Genomic DNA, 22,329 nt, shown 5'->3' on the forward strand with positions numbered 1-22,329 from the left:
CTGTTCTTAGTTTCATTCTAGAATAACACTGCCCAGTAGAACTTTCTGAGATAATGGGAAGATTCTATAACTGTTAAGACCACTTTGGTGACCACTAGTGACATGGTGCTCTTGAGCATTGAAATATGGCTAGTGAGAATGAGGAGCTGAATTTTTTAAATTATAATTCTGAGTTTAAAATAATAAAGTGCACAGAGTGACACATTTCTAGTATTGACCATACTGCTATTTCTAGAATTTCTGAAGGAATTTAGATACCTTAGGAAACTATATTTTCTGTAAAAAGTGACTAATGAGCCCTGGCCCTTTTTCTCAGTGGTTAGAGCATTGGCCCGCAGATCAAAGGGTCTGGGGTTTGATTCCCAGACAAGGGCACATACCTCGGTTGCAGGTTCTATCCCTGGCCCCAATCGGGGCGAGTGCGAGAGGCAACCAGTCAATGTGTCTCTCTCACATTGATGTTTCCCTCTCTCCCCCCTCTCTCTTTTTTTCTCTCCCCCCTTTCACTCCCCCTTCCTTCCATACTTTTTCTAAAGATCAATGGAAAAAATATAGTCAGATGAGGATTAAAAAAAAGTGACTAATGAATTTTTGTTTTTTAGGTAGAAAAGTATGCCATAAAACTTTTCAAAAAAAAACCCACATCATTATTTGGCAAAAATGTGTACATATATATGTATACTTATGTATATATGTGTAGAAATACATATATATTCTTATCTCATTTTCCAGTTTTGCAGATGAGTAAATTAGTCCATAATTCCAAATGTATGGGACACAAGCTTTTGAAGCTCGAGTTACAATGATGAGAGTCAACTGGTTAATAAAGAATAGAGGGAACCACACCCGGCCAGCATGACTCAGTGGTTGAACGTCGACCTATGAACCAGGAGGTCATGGTTAAATTCCCAGTCAGGGCACATGCCTGGGTTGCCGGCTCAGTCCCTAGTGTGGGGCATGTAGGAGGCAGCTGATCAGTGATTCTCTTTCATCATTGATGTTTCTGTCTCTCTCACCCTCTCCCTACCTCTCTGAAAAAAAAATTTTTAAAAAGGAATTGAGGGAACATGTTAGTGTAAAATATGCATACCAAGGTTTTATCATGTTTGTGTATGACAGATTACAAAAATTTAAGACAGTATTTCCAGAGTATTTTTATAAATAAAAACCTACCCACTTGAATTTAAATGTTACTACAGAGGAGTTATTATTTCCATATGTGAGTTCACTTCTTCCATAACTCTGCTTTAGAGTCCTATAAGTATTAGGAGCCAGATAATGATATAGGAGAAAAATAATTTATTGAAATATTAAAACTCAAAATAATATTCATTATTTTTCTCCATCAAACGTCACCTGACAGTTTTTAGTACATTAAATTTTAATTAATTAATTATCCCCCTTATTTTTTGTTTTGTTTTAATATACCAGCAAAGTGTCTCTTTTTGTTTGTTTATTTTGTATATAGTCATCTTTATTATACTTCATAAATATATTAGAAATGGATCTTTAATTAAAAGACATCCCGATCCTCATGGGCTTCTGCTTTCTGTTCATTCAGCTGTGCAGTTAGAAAATCAACTCTGAGGATGGAAAAGGCCAAGTATCATTTTAGTTTTAATTTTTTTGCCCCCTAGATCCAAGGGCCATACTGTCTTAGTAGACCTGCCCATGTTCATTCCCTTCTGTAATTCCTTATAAGTTTTAATGAAACATTCTATTAGCCTGCCAGTTAATACAGATCTGGGGCTATGACTGAGAATTTGCATTTCTGTCCTCCTGTTCCCTTGTTTATGCCAAAGGACAGTTACTTACTTACCTTCCAAAAATAGTTATCATCACTTTACCAATTCTCCCTGTCACATGGAGAACCCAAAAAGCATTGTCAGCTGCCAAAAAGTACAGTGAGGCTCCTCTTCTTTCCCCAAATCAAGTTATTTGGAATCTTGACTGAAGGCAGACACCATGAATGTAGAGCAAAGGTCTTCCTGTAAACGCCAAAATCTCTTTCTCAGGAAACATTTACGAAAAGACCAGGTTTTCAGCATTAAAAATTCTGGAGGACTTTTCCTTTTCCCATAAAAAATGTCACAGTGACTATTTTTTAACCGTGTGAAAGGATCAGTTGATAAGATCTAACATGAAAGCTTTTCCAGTGGGTTATGCAGGCTACTGACATCATAGCCCCTTGATAGTAAGCTGTAATTGAGTTGCAATGTCAGAAAAGCTGCCACTGCTGAAAGATCACCTATGAAGGTCCACAGGGCCAAGTGACCTATTCAAAGTTTGTTTTAGACAAGTCAGCGATGCAGAGGCCAACACAGACCCATTTATAGCAGGAGTGGGGAACCATTGTTCTGCCAACGGCCGTTTGGATATTTATAACCTCATTCGCAGGCCATACAAAATTGTCAACTTGAAAATCAGCTTGTTATATTTGGTCAAGCATTTAATTAACTCACCCCTAATGCCTTGGTAGGGACAGACCAAATGATTTTGAGGGCCTTCTATGACCCCGGACCGAACAGAATTGCCCCTCCCCACTCCCAATTGTTAGTTTTGCTTTACAAGATGTTTGGTTACTATTTTGGATTTAAACATGGTATTCTTTTTATGTTTTCCTTGTTTTTATTATGGAAAATTTTAAAGATATGAAAGTGAAAAGCATGGTATAACGCATCCCATATATCCATAATCCAGCTTCAAAATGAGCACCTCATAGACAATTTTGTTTTATTTACATGTCCTCCACATCTCTTCCTTCCTCCCCTCTGGGTTATTTTAAAGCAAATCGAGATGTTATATCTTTGCGTTCATAAATATCTCAGCTTGTGTCTCTAAAATATGAATATTCTTGCCCTAGCTAGTTTGGCTCAGTGGATAGAGCATCGCCTGCGGACTGAAAGGTCCCAGGTTCAGTTCCAATCAAGGGCACATGCCCAGATTACAGGCTCGATCCCCAATAGGGAGCATGCAGGAGGCAGCCAATCAATGATTCTCTCTCATCATTGATGTTTCTCTCTCTCTCTCCCTCTCCCTTCCTCTCTGAAATCAATAACAATATATTTTAAAAATAAATAAAATATGAATATTCTTAAACATCACTTTAATACCATTACACCTAAAGTAAGTAACAGTAATTTCTTACTAATCATTATATATTCAGTCAGTATTCATATTTCCCCATAAATGTTCTTTTTCAGATGTTTTTTGAAATCAGGATCCAAATAAGAGTCAACCGTTGTCATTGGTTATTGTGTGTCTTCGATCTCTTTTAGCCCGTGGATACTTCCCCTCACACCTCCCCCATTTTTTTCTTGCATTTAATTTGTTGAAGATGCCTAGTTGTTGGTCCTAGACTTTCCTGTTATCAGCAAGTCTCCCCAGTATTCTCTTTAGCTACTGGGGCTGGGTTTTGTGCTCTTTACCATTCAGCTGACATTTTCCCTGGTGTTCCTTCAGGTCCTGTGTAAATGGTACCCTCGTGTGCAATACCACCCAGCTGTGGCACGGTGATAGAATCCTGTGGGGAAATAACCACTTTTTTAGGTAACATCTTTGTGTTCACTAATATTTTCGTATACATTTTTTTCTGTTATCTGAGTGCAAAGCAAGTTGATTCTCTCTAATGGTGAAAAACCCCACAGAATTAATTTACCTAAGAGGAAACGGCGAGATTGGTTGAAAGACTTCGAAAAAGAAACAGGCCCTCCAGAGCATGACCTGGATGCAGCCAGTGAAGCTTCTTCGGAACCAGACTATAACTATGAATTTGCACAGATGGAGGTTATCATGAAAACACTGAATAGTAACGGTAAGGCCTCACTTCAGAGTTCTTTGTCTTGGGCAGTTCCTTATCTCACAGCATTCAATGAGGGATAAGTATGTATAAAGTTATTGTGCCATCCTGAACACTTAGGCACAGCAAATTGCTAATTCCTTAAAAAGGCCATAAGTGAGGGGCTAATGAAAGTATTCCAGGACCTGGTCGGCTCCCTCAGGTGTAACCAGGAAGAGGGTGGGATCTTTTTGAGACCTCTTGTTTCCAAGCCAGTTGTGGTAAGATTTCCATGGTCCTAGAGTACTGAGTGACTGTGATGAATTTCTAATCAAATTTCCCCTTGTTGAGCCTATAATTTCTGAGTCCTTCAGAGCATGAAAATCACCAGGAGAGTACTAATCCTGGAACGTCAAATAGAGTCTGATGGAGAGATAAAAGTCACAACACTTTACTCTAAACTCAATTGGAAATGATACCTCCAAAGAGACTTATTTTTAAATGATGGCTAAAACAAAAGCCTTTATGGGCTCTTTGCTTGACCTACACTCAGCCTGTCTCAGATCTTTAAGGAAGAGAGTCTCCTTAAAGCATTATTTCTAGTTCCCTCCTTCCAGAAGTTTTTCAATGACTATATTAAGGTTCTTCCTATCTGTGTGTAAAAGAAAGTTCTTTACCTCCTTTCTTCTTCTGTGCTCACACACACTTTTGTGAGTTCAGTAAAATACACACCAGATTTTCCCCTTGCTTGCTATTTTATAAATCTACTCCTTTCTTTTCCCATCTCCCAGTCTTCCAGTCACCACACTTAGTACCTGGGAACTAGATGCAGAACAGGGAAGTTCTCTTACTACCAGGCACAGACTGCATTTCTAAGACCAGGACTACTTTGCATGGATATAGTTGAGGCTACATTCAGGAGCACCTGAGCAAGTTGGTTCTGGACTTTGTCCAACCTCATTTTCCCATTCTTCTGTTCTTTGGATACTTGCGGATCCCTAATTTGAATGAAGAAGGGACCCCGGGAGCCCCGAGAGCCCTATGACGGGTAACCTCTATCTGACAGGGTGCTTAAAGAGTATTGTGGTTTTCACAGTCAAGCTTTCTCCTTAAATATTTATTTCCTCACTCTACTCTGAATAAGCCTATCTGGGGAGAATTTAAATATGGCTAGTGAATTGTTGGTCAGATCTCTGGCATATCAAATTGGAGATTCTGTTGCAAGAATAAAGATTTTTATCTTTGGCTTTAGCTCGGTAGCTCAGTTGGATAGAGCGTCATCCTGATATGCCAGGGTTGTGGGTTCGATCCCCAGTCAGGGCACATGCAAGAAGCAACCAATGAATGCATGTATAAATGGAATAACAAATCAGTGTTTCTCTCTCTCCTCTCTAAAATCAATAAATAAAAATTTTAAAAAATATTTTTATTTATCTCCATGGATTTTTCAGCCTCAAGGACCCCTCTTTTTAATTATAAAAATAGGTAAAATGAAGTAAAGGCCAGATTGAGAAACAGCACAATGTAGCAATAGCAAAAAAGGAAGGGGAAAGATAACTTCATTACTTAAGTTTGATAATTTCTCCTTTTAAACATTGTTAATTACAGTTAGGGATTAAATTAGCTCTTGGAGCTTTTGACACTGCAGCACAGGGTGGACCACAGCTACAAATCACTCTTCAGTCCACTCTGCCACTTGCTCACCAGGTGGGAGAATTCCAGACATTCAGGCATGGGGATCACATTGACAGATCGTTTAACAGCCTGTGTGAGCAACAGGCCTCCCTGGAATGATTTTTAGAGGCCTAGAGGGACACGGGGTGTGACAGGAGGCTATAGCTCCAGACTCCAGGTGGAGGAACTCCCATTCTGTAATTCGAGGAGGTTGCAGAAATCTAGATGTCTCAATCCTGTAATTCTGCGAAGCATCAATCGAATTCTGTATCATCCCATATCGCAGGTCTCTAATTTAATCTAATTGTTACCTTCTTGTCATATGCATAGTGAACCCCTGAATAACCAATGAGTATTTAGTCAGCATTCATCAATTCCTTCAATCCTCGGCCAAAACAATTCATCATCAGTGGCCTGGCTCATGGCATTAACATGAGTTACTCATTTGTATTCCAGATCTGGCCTTGCTCTCCAGTGTTGATTTTGTCTGTTTAAAAGTAATGTTTTCCCCTCCCCTCCCCATGGATTACCCAGTTTCATTGGTGAATGGGCTTCCCTGTGAGGCACACAGATGTGCTCTGGTGCAAGTATTGAAATGCGGGCGGCTGGACAGTGTTGACGCGATGCACCTCTGCTGCCAGGTGGCTTCCCGATGATAAGCCTGTCTGCCTGGTGGTCGTCCCCTTGGTGGTCCTATTTGAAGATTCTCTTCCCTCTCCTGTGGTTTCAGACGAAGCTGCTCCACAAACACTGGGATAAAGGTTTTAACTGATTGGCATTAGCATGAGGGAGCGTGACGGGGTTTTGGCGGTGCTGCTGAGCGATGCTTGTGCTCCATGCTTTGGCGAAAGCTAACGTGATTGGGAAGCTGACCTTTTCTGCCTGCCAGCGGTACTCTGTTTCTTGATTAAGGGATGTTCCCTTTTTAATTAAGACTCCTGCCTCCCCATGTCCCAGCTCCACTACTTCCCCCATGGTTAAAATCTGGTAGCTATTCTTTCCCTCTGCATCCAACAGCACACGTGTTACTGGCATTATTGCTCTTGTTGCTGATGGTTTCATTACTGTTGACAGCTCAGCAATCAGAACATCTTATTTCTATATATACATTTACCTGCATTATCCCAGTAACAGACTAGAATAATGTCTTTTCGAGTCACTAGGGGAAATAAGGATTGAAACTCAATTCATTCTAATTAAGAGGAAGAGCGAATCTAGTATCTGTAGACAATAATGCTTTCTTCCTAAGGGTTCAAAATTAGGAATCAGACACCCATCTGATTTCACAGAGTGGAGGGTAGGTCTAAAGAGCAATTAAGGGGTGGTGAAGGGTCATATAGCCCACTTATTCCATCTAGGATTAAAAGGGTTTTTTCCCCAAAGGGATTTATTTCCCTTCAATTTAGTGCCTTGAGCCTCCTGGTGTGAATGAATCTTAATTCTCTTTATCACTTAAATGCCCTCCAGTTACCATCACCTTCACCACCACTCTCTCTTTTCCATCTTGGGACAGACAAGTAAGTTTGAGTTCATTTCATTTCATAGTTACATACCAGGGAAACAATAAACTAATGAAGAAGGGAAGTGCTCTGCCCAAAGTCACTGTGATCCTTTTTCTTTTCCTAAAATACCAACCTTTTGGTATCTTGGCCTTAGGCGCCAGGCTCAGTGAGTTTTAAAACAGCTCATTCAATAGGAGGAAAGTGATAGGGGGAATTAAAACTGTGGGCAATCTCTTGGTAGTTGATTGGTCATTTGAGAATAAACCAAATACTCTTTGGCTTCTGTCCTAGGCTATCTTATAGAGTCAGATGGACTTGCTGATTAGGGTGATCTATTTTTAAAAAAAATATGGGTACTGATAAAGCCCTGAAACTGGTTAATTAATTTGAAAAGAAAATGTTATCAAATATATGTAAGAGAAAGGTGTTTCCAGACATGTGTTAGGATCAGAAGTTTAAAAAGAATACCCTCAGCCACTGAACCTCTACCAGGGCTGTGTGGCATGGCCAGACCCAGAATCCCAGGCAGGGCTCACCTGGCCAGCTGTAGTGGGGCAAGCACAGGGGAAGGATGCTTTGGGTGGCTCCGTCCTCCATATCTGCACATTGATTTGTGGCCACTGACAAAGCCTGGTGAGTGCTGGGGGTGTCGGTCATGGCAGCTGCTAAAGCAGTTTAAGCAGCCTCAGTCACATGACTCTGTGCGGTGGGGAACCTTGGGGCAAAATCCCTCTGCTTCAGTCATTTAGGATCATGTGCATTTCTACACACCACGGACCAACAAGTAGAAATAAAGATGAAGTATCTTATTCAGTGTCTTTTAGCAAAAACCCTAGCATATAATGTTATACAATGGTGTGTTTTCCAGTTTTCTCTCTCTAGAAAAGATTCACAAACACCAAGTTGGACTCTAAGGCTGTGCATAAATGTAAATGGATAATGAGGACCTTGTTTTGTACTTTTTAAACTTAAAATCTAAATAGAGCAATAAAATATACTATTTGAGAAATATATTTTTTTTAATTCTAAGAGAACTTTCCTTCTCTAGCCCTTACAGCATCCCTCAAAAAAAAAAAAAAATTCATATTATTCACATTTTTTTGGAAGTTTTAGGTTATGTTAGTTCTAATGCTTTGGGGTACATATATTTTTACTCTGTAGGAAATGTCCACTCAGAGTGTGCCTTTCTGTAGGGTCTTTTTTTTTTTTTTTTTTTTTTTTTTTTTTTTTTTGAACTCTATGTCAGGACTCTATAAAGAAAACCATTCTGCTTTGAAAAAAAATGCTGAATTTGAGAATTTTATATTAGCAAAGATATAAATTTTTTTTAAAATACAGGGTAGGGCAAAAGGTTTATAATTATGAGTACGTGAAACACAGAATTTATTTTTGTACTAATAGTTATTGTTGTATTTTTTGTATGAATAATTATAAGCCTACTTTTGCCCCATCCTATATTCTTTAAGAGAGTACTAATTCTGAGCAAAACATTGGAGGTGGGAAGACTACACTAATTTATTATTAAGTTTTTGTCTATCCCAGCCAGTTAGCTTTGGTCTAAGGTCAGATTCAAGCTTAGGTCAGCTACTTAACCTTCCTGAGCCCCAATCTTTAAAGTGGAAATGATACCACTCTTAGGTTTTCTGCAAAGCTTTCATGAGATGATGCACGCATAGGGTATATCCCTCTACTTGAGATAAAGCCAATAGCTAATAAATCATTATTGTCATTGCAATTGTTATTTGTATTAAAACAACTTAATACACTGTGCATATTGTGATATTTTAATTGCTTTCTACTTTTGGTTTTGTATGATTTAACCTTATTTTTTTCATCTAATATGCTCTTCTTTTTCTTAATGCTCATGTAGAAAATTAGTACAACTTACACATTTATTTTCCAAATTGTTAAGGACCATCTGGAAAAGTAGCTATCATCAGGTATTATACAAAATCTTAATTTCCTACTCTTATTTTGGAAGTTAAACTGAGAGTCAATATGTAGAAATACAACACAAATAGGACTGAGTAACAGGCAAGTGTGTTCATGTACAAGGAGGAAGTTAAGCCCCAGGCTAGTCTGAGAATATGGGCACATCTCATCTAGGTCCCCTTACTGCAGTGAAATATTTATGTGATGGGGGTTTTCCAGAAGGTTTAACATACTGTTTCCCTACAACCTACTTACTTAGAGATGCCAGTAACATTCTTTTTGTATATATGGTCAGTGCCTTAGTCTTTCTCCATGGCTTTGAGTTCATTAGTCGTTACCAAGTGAATGTCCTCCCTCAGCCAGTGAACTCCTCAGGACCAAGTCTTACCTACATCGCAGCCACCTCTAATCATAGAATGGCCCCTTTGAGCATGACCTGTCAGTATCTCTATGCCGTTCACCCACGTGCACATTTCTGAGCTCTAGATCTGCAACAGTAAAAAAACACACACAAAAATAGCCTTTTATTTTTGTAAGTGAATTACCCTCTTAGTTATTAGCACCTGAGAAATTGCCCGACCCTATACTCAATCAATATTTTGGCTATGCTTTATAAATTTTGTTCCTCTCACATTAGAGAAATTCAGGAGTAGTGATTTGTGGTTAAAATCAGAAATAGAAACCCTTTGTCATGTACCAAAACTGAATGCTAAAAGGGCATAAAAATTCACTACCATAACAATCAAATCTTGTGTGGCTGTCTATGCCCTTGTCCTCGATTTCATGGCGTTTTCTCCCAGTGAATAAGACACCATCCCCTTCTCCGCTTCTCTCTGCTTATAGTAGGTTAATGGCCTAACAATAGGACGAGCACATCAAATTGAAGAAAGTAACATGTTTACATAGAGGAAATTTATCTAAAATGTCAGTGTAAAGGAAACTGAGAGGGTTCCATCTGAAAGGGCTGCTCAGGCCTCTCTCAGAAGCACAAGGAAAGGCCAGATTCTGGGGGAGGAAGTGTATGGTTCTTGCTGAAGCAGCACAGGCAGGCACCTGTCTTAGCCACCACTGAAGACACCTTGCCTTGTCCCTTGGCTCACCAGACCCAGTTCAAAATGTGGTGCAGGTCCTGGAGAAACAATACCTGGAAGAGAAGCGGAGTGCACTTGAGGAGCAGCGGCTCATGTATGAGCGGGAGCTGGAGCAGCTCCGCCAGCAGCTCTCCCCGGAGAGGCAGCCCCAGAGCAGCGGCCCCGACCGCCTGGCCTACAGCCAGACAGCTCAGCAGAAGGTGACCCAGTGGGCAGAGGAGAGGTAAGAATGGAACCCGGTCAGCCAGAGTCGAGGCTCAGGGCCGTGGGGCTTTCGGGGAGGATTGTGAGACATGGAAAGGGGGACAGACCTGGCACAGAGGGAGATCTTAGTCCCATATCTGGGTTGTTAGCAATTGGCTTTCCTTCCCAAGGATACTGTCCATCCTAGTATGTTTGTAGTTAGTTGTTAAAGACACACCACCACCCCCTCACCTGCAGTAAAAATGGTCCCAAGTTTGGAGACTTAGACAGTTAGGTATTAAAAGTGGAGGTAGAAATTTTCACTCCATTTGAATAATTCTTAGTATAAAAGCCTTTCTTCTTATTTTTTATTTCTCTTACTTCAGATTCTATTTAAATAATTTAGTGTTAAGAAGTCTCTTAAGTGTAAATTTTTTAAATTATGACTTTAAAACATTTACCTTAGCCAAAAAGCTGAGAAGCAATGACTTTAAACCATTTATTTCAGAACTGAGGTAGCCCTAGCCAGTTTGACTCAGTGGATAGAGCATTGGCCTGTGGACTCAAGGGTCCCAGGTTCGATTCCAGTCAAGGGCACATGCCCCCGTTGCAGGCTTGATCCCCAGTAGGGGGTATGCAGGAGGCAGCCAATCATTGATTCTCCCTCATTGATATTTCTAACTCTCTCCTCCCTCTCCCTTCAATAAAAATATTTTTTTTTTAAAAAAAAAGAACTGAGGTAGTAGTGGAAGAAATGGTAGTGATAACAACAACAACAATAAGAGCAATAAAATATTGCTAACTTCTGTGTTCTTACCACATCTAAACATGGTCTAATTATATTTAATGCTCCTAACAGCTCTATGCCATAGGAACTAGTATCTCTGTCTTGTAGATCAGGGAATCAGTTTAAATATTCTATCTCAATCACCCATCTAGTAAATGAGAAGCCCAGACTTTGAAAAAGCCAGGTGTGTCTGTAGACCCATTAATAAACTCCCTTTGTTATAATAATAATTAATAGGACTAAAGCAGCATCGGACAGTTACTGATCATTTATCATGTGCCAGTCACTAAGTGCTTTACTTATATTTATCTAATCTTCACGTCTGCTGCTGTATTTTACCGTTTTCACTCCCCATCTCACACATGAGGAAACTGAGGCAGGGAGGTTAAATGACTTGCCAGCCATTTAGCTAGTAAGTTGGGCCAATGAGATAAAAGGCAGAGCAGTCTGACCTCAGATGTCCTACTCTCACTCTTGCAGTCACGCTGCATCTCTCTCTAGCAAAGAGATGATTAACTTGAGCCACATCCAGGGAAGATGACCCCTGGGAGGAGACAAGGGGACTCACTTAGAAACCAATTGCTGTTTCCTTTGCTTTTCCATTTTCTCATGTCCTTTTCTGCTACCCCACAGGGATGAACTCTTCCGTCAGAGCCTGGCAAAACTGCGCGAGCAGCTAGTTAAGGCTAACACCTTGGTGAGGGAGGCAAACTTCTTAGCCGAGGAAATGAGCAAACTCACTGACTACCAGGTGACTCTGCAGATCCCTGCTACAAACCTCAGTGCCAATAGAAAGGTGAGAATGAGAGCAAGGTGTGCATTAGTGAATCCTGTAAGATGGACTGTAAACCTGACCTCCAAGATATCCTCCCCAAGGAAATCCTCAAGTGAGCCAGAGTTTTCATTCTTCTTGAAACTTCTGCTACAGACCTTCACTTGTATATATGCCCTTAGATATGTTATGATCAGAATACGAGAATTTGGGTCGCCTGAAGGGGTTGCTAATTTAAATGCTTTCTTTAAAACTAGAAATATGTATAAGTAATCCCACCTGCTTGTCTCTTTTGTATAAATGCCCCCTTCTGAAATGAGGGTTAGGTTTATGTTTTGTTGCAGTATCAGTTTCAGAATTAATTCTATAAGAAAGGAAGACTGGTATGCTAACTGTCTTTACATTCACAGAGCACTCTGCAACCATTTGGATGTTTCCCATCAGTTCAACTTGAAAATTTTTCTCTTTAAGGAGAACTTGGAAAAAGAATCGTTTTTCATCCATTCATTATCAAGCCAGAAATGAGCGAGGGAGTGTCTCATCAGTCTTCTGGGTTGTGGTCATTTGACCAAGTTCTTCTCCTTTGAGAAATGTGTCCTCAGTCCATGGTGATAGAAGTGAACTTAAAGTGTAAACATGCTTTCTGTATAAGGATGCTTATCATAGTGTCCTTTATAATAGCAAAAATGTGAGGCAGCCATAATATTGAACAGTAGAATAGTCAAATAATTAGTCCATCCAGATAATGGGTAGCTGTGCTACCTATAAATTCATGTTTATGAAGAATTGTGGACACAAGAAGATGACCATAACATGAAAACTGTAGAGAGAGAATTGGAATAGGAAATTTGTATTTTGTTTGGTTCTGCTTTTGATAAAAATTAAGTGTGTGCCTTGATATACATAAAAGATGGAAAATAAACCAAAGTATTCTGTAGGCGGTAGAATTTCATCTTTGGTATATATTATATTTCTTGAAGTTGCTACTTTACAATAATGTGTATTGCTTTAACAATCCAAACAGTTATAACAAGTTTGTTTTGTTTGTTTTGCTTTTGCTTTCCTTCGTTCTGCAGAGAGGAGCAATAGTGAGTGAGCCAGCTATTCAAGTGAGGAGGAAAGGGAAAGGCACACAAGTTTGGACCATTGAGAAGCTGGAGAATCGATTAATTGATATGAGAGACCTTTATCAAGAATGGAAGGAAAAAGTTCCCGAGGTAAAAAAAGATAAAATGTAAAGGAGACTTGGTCATGTTAGAAGCAGAAAGTATAAATGATTTAATTGTCAGAACACAGACACGCACACTCATGTGCACACACCTGACAATCATCGTAGTGGTGCTCTGGACATTTAGATTATAAGAGTAAAGTAAAAGTGATCTTGAAAGGAATGCTAAGTTGGATCAGTAACATAACATGTGGTCCCTACACAGATAGAACCAAATGAAGAGAACACAGTGCATTCTTACTTGGCTGCATTTTTTACTACATTTTAAGTGAAATAAAGTGCTGCTTTAAGTGAATTTGTGCTGCTGCGTCAGTGTTGTGAGAAGTCAGCTGGATGGAGTCTGTGCAGATTTTATATTCATTAGCATATGTTCATGCTCCCCGAGCTGTGATCATGGCTGGGTAGATTACTATGAATAATTTTAGAGAGCATAATTTCACTTTTTGGGCATTATTAATCAAATCGATTCGGTGAAGGAAATGAGGCAAAGCATGGGGAGTGAAATGAAGCAGGCTGCAAGTGGGGTGTGATAGGGAAGATGAGGCAATAACTGAAGAAGGATCCTCTACACAGATATCACTTAGTTCCCCAACTAACAATGTGCTAATTTTGTTTTATTTATGTGATGTGATTCTAATTTTACTTTTTAAATTTGTTAGAATAAATGCTTTTTAAAAAATTGTTAATGCTAGTTTTAAATCATTTTATTTCATTTTGATGTTATTTCTTTCTCTGCTGCCTACTTGCCTCTCCTATCATTCAGGCAAAGAGACTCTATGGGAAACGAGGTGACCCCTTCTATGAAGCCCAAGAGAATCACAACCTCATCGGTGTGGCTAATGTGTTTTTGGAGTGTCTCTATTGTGATGTGAAACTTCAGTATGCAGTCCCTATCATCAGCCAGCAGGGGGAGGTAAGGACAAGCCAGAATCAGAGAAAATGATGGTGGTTCAAGATTTTTTTTGTTGTTGTTTTTTCTATTTAAGTTCTTGAGGTTGATTCAGAAACTAGGCAAAAGAGTCACAATCCTCATTCTTTTTTCTCTACTAATATCAATAGAAACTATCAACCTTAAGTCATGGTTTTAAGAATATTATAACACATATTTTTGTTTCGTAAGTTTTTTGTTTTCATCAAATTAGAAATCTTTGGAAACCAGATTCTGCTCTGTACCCCGCATTCATTTCTTTTAATCTCTTACCTCTGTGATACTCTAGTTCCCCCCTGGCCTCTAAGTGGTCTTTACAAGATTTGAAACCCAAAATATTCAAAGGAAACAAGCTTCATTAGCCCATTGTTACCCCCTTTTATTATTTTTTAATTTTTGGTTAATCCTCACCCAAAGATATTTTTTCCATTGACTTTTAGAGAGAGTGGGAAAGGGGGGGGGGGGGGCAGAGAGAGAGAGAGAGAGATCGATCAGTTCCCTCCTGCACACACCTTGACCGGGAATCGAATCCGGACCCTTTGGTCCTCAGTCTGGCGCTTTAACCACAGAGAAAAACCAGCCAGGATTGTTACCCCCTTTTAAACTCTCATATTTCAGTTATTCAGATATATGGCCTTATGTAGGCCTAAGACATTTCAGAAAATGTTCAAGTTCAGATTTTTTTATTTTTTCCATTCCATCAACTGATGTTTTAAATTTAACCATATCCTTATTTCCTAGTTTGTCCTTCAATAACATGCAAGGTTATTTTTTGTGATATTTAGAGTAGGCTTAGTTAGAATAGGATGCCATTCTGCCTAAAGCAAACCTAGAAAATCAACCCTAGATTCCCAGTGTGGTGTGCAAATTAATAGCCTACCTTCTACATGTCGTAACACCCCCTACCCCCCTCAACCCCCCATGAACATTCTGCTTTGGAAGACCAGTGGGCTGGAGTTGTTTTTTCTCATGTTAAAAATGGGCACAACTCCTGTGGCAAAGGGATCCAATGGCTAAGTCAGGGTTCTTAAGCTAGAGTCCATGGAGGGCTTTAGAGTTCTAGAAATCCCCTGAAATTATATTAAAAATGTATTAGATTCTCCCTAACTGGTTTGGCTCAGTGGATAGAGTGTTGGCCTGCAGACTGAAGGGTCCCAGGTTCGATTCCGGTCAAGGGCATGTACCTTGGTTGCGAGCACATCCCCAGCAGGGGGTGTGCAGGAGGCAGCTGATCGATGTTCCTCTCTCATCAGTGTTTCTAACCCTCTATCCCTCTCCCTTCTTCTCTGTAAAAAATCAATAAAATATATTTTTTAAAAAATGTATTAGGTTCTCAAAAAGCATTGAAAAAAGCTTAAATCACTATCTTCTGATTTCTCTTATTCACTCCCTCCCCCTTACTACTTCCTCATATTTGTCTGCCTTGCCAAATACCGTCAGCCACTATCTCCCAGGTCCCTGGCACCAGTGCACATTGCTGTGGAAGTTGGGTCTGAGCTACGTTTAAAAACAAGCTCACTATTTAAGATGACAGTGGCTCGGCCAGAACATGTGTTACCCTTCACAACTGCAGTGATTACAACCTTGCGCTGTTGTATAAAAGATAACTTGGCCAATTACAACTCTGGGAATGCAAATTTCAACAATTTTGATTTGTTTCTCTGCAACAACTTTAAGAGAGATACTATTAAACTAGCACCGATTCTGAAAACCCCCAAGATAGTGAAGATATTTTAAGCCCATTTTTTGAAAAAAACATTTTAAAGGAACTGTTTCCTTCTAACTCCCTGGCTCTGTGTGTGCTGTTTCTCTTGGAGTAGGTCTCACTCCTCAGCTCCAGTGGGAATGACAGCCCATTCTCTACCCCCAGGAGAATGGAAACTCCCTGAGCCCAGTGACCACGTCTGTTTGTTTCACTATTGTCAGTACAACACTTAGCGCAGTTCCTGGCATGGTGTCAGTTCTTGGCAAATAGCTGTTGAGGTGATAAATTTATTCCATAACAACCGGTACATCCTCTCTGTTGTAGCAGCTAGTCTACACTGTTGTTATTGGGCTTTTACTTCTCTGTCTTTCCCCACTTGACTAAGCGCCCTGACAGCAGAGTCTGTGTCTTTTTTTTTTTTTGTATTCCCAAGAGGCCAGGTATTTGATAGCATGAGTAAGTGAACTAATATATATACACATGGAAAATAGGTGACTCCAGGTAGAATATGATAGTAGTCTTTAAGCTGTGTGTTGGCTATCCTGTACAAGAAGGGTAAGAATGAAGATGACTCCAGAAGGCAAGTTACAGGCAGGTAAATTTGGCTCAGAGTCAGGCAGGAGGATTGGAGGGGCAAGCGTGGAAAGGACAGGCTCCGGGAGTGCTGAGCTCCTCCTTGCTGGAGATGGCCGAGTGATAGCTGTGCAGCTGCTCATCGGGATATTGTAGAACGCTTTCTGTCTCCGTCTGTGTTGTCCATGATGCCTTTTAACCCCACGTCCTCTGGTCCCCTGACCCAGGTTGCAGGGCGTCTCCACGTGGAAGTGATGCGGGTCACCGGGGCTGTCCCGGAGCGCGTGGTGGAAGATGACTCCTCAGAGAACTCCAGTGAGAGTGGGAGTCTTGAAGTCGTAGACAGCAGTGGGGAAGTCATTCACCGAGTCAAAAAACTGACATGCCGGGTGAGAGGACAGTGATGGGAGGCTCAGAAAAATGACTTCTTAATTTAAAACAATTTTATAGAAAATTTTATGAGTTTTTCACAGAGCATAGTAGAAGTTACACTTTCTGGCAATAAATACAATGATGAACAGTCCTTTTTCCAGAAGTATAGCACACTTTCTGATGACCTGTGTGTGGTACTTCAAAGGGCTGTGTATTTGGCATGCAAGGAGTGTATGTTGTTTGTTGAAGCAAACTTTTCTAGTAAAGGTTTTATCTATATCAGAAACTCAATTACTAAGAAAATTTTAGAGCATTGTATGTATTTGTTGCCAAGTTTATATGCTAGTTATAGAACTACAGTACAGATTTCATTACAGATAGAACCCTAATGAAGTGGTGCCAAATATTTTCAGATGTCAGGTGGATGACTGATTATATCATCGCTTAATCTTAAATTTGGGGAAGTTGAAATAAAAAAAGAATGCATAGTTTAATGTTTTCTTTATGGAAGTTATAGTTGCATTTTAAAAAATCTGTCTCTTCAGGTAAAAATTAAAGAAGCAACTGGGCTGCCCTTAAACCTCTCGAATTTTGTCTTCTGTCAATACACATTCTGGGACCAGTGTGAGTCCACAGTGGCTGCCCCAGTAGTGGACCCAGAGGTGCCTTCCCCACAGTCCAAGGATGCCCAGTATAGTGTGACCTTCTCTCACTGTAAGGTATGGAATGAGTTATGTGGGAGGCAACAAATCTGGGTGTAGTTTAAAAGGCTACTTGTACTTTAGAAATTTTCCCCATAAGAATGTTTCATAGACTTAATATGTTTATTAGGCTTTATAACCTCAAAGTGTACTTCAATGTAATTTCAAAAAATTTAAAAGTATTTAAAATAAAATCTGAAAAACCTATACTCGATATCATACTCCCCAGAGGTGTGATGACCAATGACAGTTTGCTACATATTTTGATAAACTATTTTCTTTTCTTTTCTTTTTTTTTTTTTTAAATATATTTTATTGATTTTTTACAGAGAGGAAGGAAGAGAGATAGAGAGTTAGAAACATCGATGAGAGAGAAACATCGATCAGCTGCCTCCTGCACATCTCCCACTGGGGATATGCCGGCAACCCAGGTACATGCCCCTGACCGGAATCGAACCCGGGACCCTTCAGTCCGCAGGCCGACGCTCCATCCACTGAGCCAAACCGGTTTCGGCGATAAACTATTTTCTGTGTTAAACTATTTTATATGTGTGGTAAACATATGCTCACACAGATGAGTGGGCATAGATACACACTCTTAATGTCATGCACACAACTTCTTAAAACACTTTTTTACAAAAATGTGATTATATTATATATATTGCAAAATTATATCTTGTTACTTTGATATATGTGGACATCTTAACATGTAAGTTGCTGTAGATATTTTCATTCTTTTGAATATAGTATAGAATTCTAAGCACAGCATTCTAATGTATCATATGAGGGGTTTTTTTCTTCCTTGAGTTTTTTTGTTTTTGTTTTTTTTAATCAGTATGTCTTTTATTTTATTTTATTTTAATACTAGAGGCCAATGCATGAAATTCATGTAAGGGGCTCGGCCCTCGCAGCCTCGGCTTTCTTTGTCCAGAAGGTTGTTGGGCTGTCCAGTCTAATTAGCATATTATGCTTTTATTATTATATATGTTTTTATTGATTTTCCATTGAGGAAAGGAGAGAGATAGTTAGAAACATCCATGAGAGAGAAACATTGATCAGCTGCCTCCTGCACGCCCCCTGCTGGGGATCAAGCCCCCAACCAAGGCACATGCACCTGACCAGACTAGAACCCAGGACCCTTCAGTCCATGGGGCCGACGCTCTATCCACTGAGCCAAACCAATTAGGGCTACCATATGAGTTTTGAAAGAAAATATAAAATGGGAAAAGCAAATTTGGGGGGAATATTGCATAGACCTACTTTGGAACATTAGCTACCCTTCTGGTTTTCACATTGGAATGCCAATAAGTCATTTTTGACAGACAGACTCTATTTTCTGTGTAATTTTGTTTTTCCTTGGATAATCCTTAATAGGTACTCAAGACCTTTTATTTATTTTTTTGTAAATTGTACCTATTCCTTTTAGTTCTACAATTAGAAAACAAATCCATATCACCACCTATAAAATTTCACATATGTAAAGCCTATCAAGTCATTCTTTTTCTGAAAATAACCCACATTTATTACCTGTTCTCACCCATCTGTTTCTCAAATTTTTCATTAATCATTTTTATTAATGATTGTACTAATCATTGTAGATTGTACTAATATTGTAGATTGTACTAATTGGTCATTAAGTTTATTTTTCTTCTAAAATGCTTGCTCTTTCTCTAAGGGAAATGAATAAGAAGGTAAATAGTGTGAGGTTGGATCAGCTCTTGCCAGAAGTTAGTAACAGAATTGTGTTCACCCAGGATTCCTCTGAGCCGTGAATGGAAAGAAAATTGGCTTTGTTCCCTACTACTCAGTCAGTTAGGATTCGTTTCCTCACAGTCATATGTTTGTGTTTTAAATGAGGAATTGGGGTGAGAGAGTCTAGGAGCAAGAGCTCAGAATCATGACGATGATCATGTAAAATTACATTTTGTTATTAGTCTTCTACACCATAAGCAAGGAGCAATCAAATGTTTCTTTTTTGATGTGCTTATTGGTCTATGCCAGCTGAATGTCAGAGTGACTGGAGAGCTATAAATGATGAACCAGGACTGAGGGAACGTAGATTCAGCTCTGTAACTAACAAGTAGTATGACGTGGAACAAGTAGCATTCTTCATTGTCTTCATTTATAAAAGAAAAGGGTGGGGTTAAATTACCTCATAATATCACTTTTAGATTTTATATTATTTTTTCTTGATGGTGTTCTATAAAACAGTAGAGATAGTTTTTAAGATTGGGATCAAGTTAATATACTAGTACTCCAGAGTGAGTGTATATACAGTTAAAAGGTAAGAAGAAAAATGTCACAGTTTTCTTTATGTATAATTTTTGTTGCTCTGTCTTTCCTCCTGCTTACTCCAGGACTATGTGGTGAACGTAACCGAGGAATTCCTGGAGTTCATTTCAGATGGAGCGCTGGCGATTGAAGTGTGGGGCCACCGGTGTGCTGGAAACGGTAGCTCCATCTGGGAGGTGGATTCTCTTCATGCTAAGACAAGAACGCTGCATGACAGGTTCGTACTTTCCTGTGAGCTTCAGACACAGGGCCAAGAGTAGCACTTGGACAATAGTTAAGAAAACGGATTCTCTGAGCCTGTTTCCTCATTTGTGAAATGAGAATGATCAAAGGAACTACTGGGCAACAAAGAAATTCAATGGGGAAAGGAAAATCTTTTCAACAAACAAGACTGAAAAATTGTATATCAATATGGGGGGAAAAAAACTTCGATTTTTACTTCACAACATACACAAAACTACATCACCGTAAATATAAAACTGTAAAGCTTATAGAAGAAAACAGGAGAATATCTTCTTGTAAAGTTAATCATTTGCCTGTTCTATGACCCAACAATGCCACTCCTCGGTATTTACCCAAAAATATGAAAACAAGCAGACTTATACACACAAGTGTTTATGGCAACTCTATAATATCCTAAACTGCAAATAATCCAAGTGTCCTTTAATGTGAGAATAGATAAACAAATTGTAGTAGTATTCATATAATAGAATAGTACTCAGAAATTTAAAAAAGACTATTGCTATCCATTTAACTGAATCTCAAAAACATGCAGAACCAAATAAGCCAGACCTAAAAGAGTATATACTACTACACGATTCCATTTAATGAAGATCTAGAAAAGGCAAAACTAATCTATGAGCTTACATGGCTGCTGCAGGGAGGGGTGGTTGTAGGGTGAATGGGAAGGGGCAAGAGCAACTTTCTGAGGTTAACGGTGGGATAACTTACACAGATGTATGCATTTGTCAAAGCGCATCAAACTCTGTGCTTGAGATCTGGCATTTCACTGAATGTAAGTTATACCTCAATAAACTATAAAGAAGGTACACCAAAAGGTTTTGAGAGTTAATAGAAAATAGTGTACGCAACATCCATAGCATAGTGCCTAACACAGAGTAAGTGGTCAGTGAACCGTGGCTTATTCCTAATAGAGTCCCTGGGCAATGAGAGTGTTGTATGTTGGAATGCGTTCTGCAGGTGGAATGAAGTGACTCGCAGAATAGAAATGTGGATCTCCATATTAGAACTGAACGAGTTAGGGGAATATGCTGCAGTGGAGCTTCACCAGGCGAAAGACGTCAACACTGGAGGCATCTTTCAGCTCAGACAGGTACTAAGGTTGTTTTTGTCTCATGGTTTCTTTGTCCCACACTAACACACAGTCTCTGGAATTGTTGCATTATTTGACTCTTTGTTCCCTAATTTGTTTCCCTTCCCCCTTCACTCCCCATTCCCATTCCTGGCACCCATTTCCACATCACTCCCTCATGGCACCCTCACCTCTACAGGGTCATTCCCGGAGAGTGCAAGTCACAGTAAAACCTGTACAGCATTCAGGGACACTGCCACTTATGGTTGAAGCCATCCTGTCAGTATCTATTGGCTGTGTGACTGCCCGGTCCACCAAGCTCCAAAGAGGGCTGGACAGTTACCAGGTAAGACCAACAGGTTTGAAACAGTATTTAACGAAGATTGATTAATGCAGAATTAAGGAAGTTTGTGGTCTGTGATGGAGACACCTATTTGGGAATACAATAGAATTCCTTGCCTTAACGATCTATTTGTCCCTGTCCTCATATTTCCATCCATTGCCCTTTTTCTAGATTTAAAATACAATATTGGCTTAGTGTTGATTAATAATTACTTTATTTATAAATATACATTTTAATGCTACAGTATTCATTTACTTTAGGCAGGTTTTATTTTACATTTGGTCCAAATTATGTTGGATATTTGGCATTGCTGCCTGGCCTGATCCACTTTTATTAACATAAAATTGCCCCCATACACTGGCATAAATAATCAGTTCTTTAAAAGCTTTATTTAAAAAAAAAAAAATTAAAAGTTGTCCTGATCATTTTTGTGTGTTAATTCTCCACTTGCTAAATCTTGTGTTTTCATTTTTAAAAATTAAAAGCTAAAAACCTCTAGGAATTGACCTTCATATTACCGGAGTGCCCCTTGAAAATAAACTTTAAGATTAGGAAATGGTCCCCAGTGGCCTGAAGGAAGGCAGTGCCTCCCCAAGTCCCCAGTTTATTCTCAGGTATGAATTAGGGACTGGGAGAAATCGACCATTTTGTTGGCGCTCCCTCACTGTCACCTGAGAGGGAGCGCTGTCCCTGACATGAGAGGGAGGGTACACTTCTCTGTGGAGTCTGGGCGCAAGCCCAGTCCATCCCAAGAATGATTCACCTTCATCTCTCTTTCCTTTTGGTTTCATGGCATTCAGGCAAAGACTTTTCTGGAAGCTAAAAAGAACATTCTTGGACTCACGGGCCTTAAGAGAAGAATAGCTTTGTTAAACACTGCTTTCCTATCGCAGGCCAGAGTTCCCAAGGCCTGGGGGAGAGTAGGAATGAAACTCTGGGGACAGTCTTTTCCACAAGACTTTTCCTTGTGTGCGGAGGAGGGAATTGGACTGTCTGTATTCTCATCCCAGTTCAGTCCTTCACTTGGCTGTCAACTTTGAGGTGGCCTCGGGGCCTCGTAGAAACCATTAGAGTAGGGAGACCTGTGTGCTTAAGTCTAGTTTGGCCTTCCTATATAGTTACCTTGACTGGGTAATTTTAAAAAGTTCCCTTTTTC

The 22,329-nt window shown here is 39.6% G+C and overlaps 1 protein-coding gene across 1 annotated transcript in view; it reads left to right on the forward strand.

The window, feature by feature from the left end:
* KIF13A (kinesin family member 13A) overlaps positions 1-22,329 on the forward strand; it is a 199,341-nt gene that overhangs the window by 149,577 nt on the left and 27,435 nt on the right. Inside the window, 11 exon segments of the mRNA XM_036350606.1 lie at positions 3,463-3,549; positions 3,648-3,814; positions 9,990-10,200; positions 11,581-11,743; positions 12,796-12,936; positions 13,711-13,860; positions 16,381-16,542; positions 17,071-17,244; positions 19,584-19,735; positions 20,719-20,851; positions 21,030-21,176. Coding sequence (XP_036206499.1) covers positions 3,463-3,549; positions 3,648-3,814; positions 9,990-10,200; positions 11,581-11,743; positions 12,796-12,936; positions 13,711-13,860; positions 16,381-16,542; positions 17,071-17,244; positions 19,584-19,735; positions 20,719-20,851; positions 21,030-21,176 — 1,687 coding nt within the window.

The sequence above is a fragment of the Myotis myotis genome, unplaced genomic scaffold (genome assembly GCF_014108235.1).
Source record: "Myotis myotis isolate mMyoMyo1 unplaced genomic scaffold, mMyoMyo1.p scaffold_m19_p_2, whole genome shotgun sequence".
NCBI classification, from domain to species: domain Eukaryota; kingdom Metazoa; phylum Chordata; class Mammalia; order Chiroptera; family Vespertilionidae; genus Myotis; species Myotis myotis.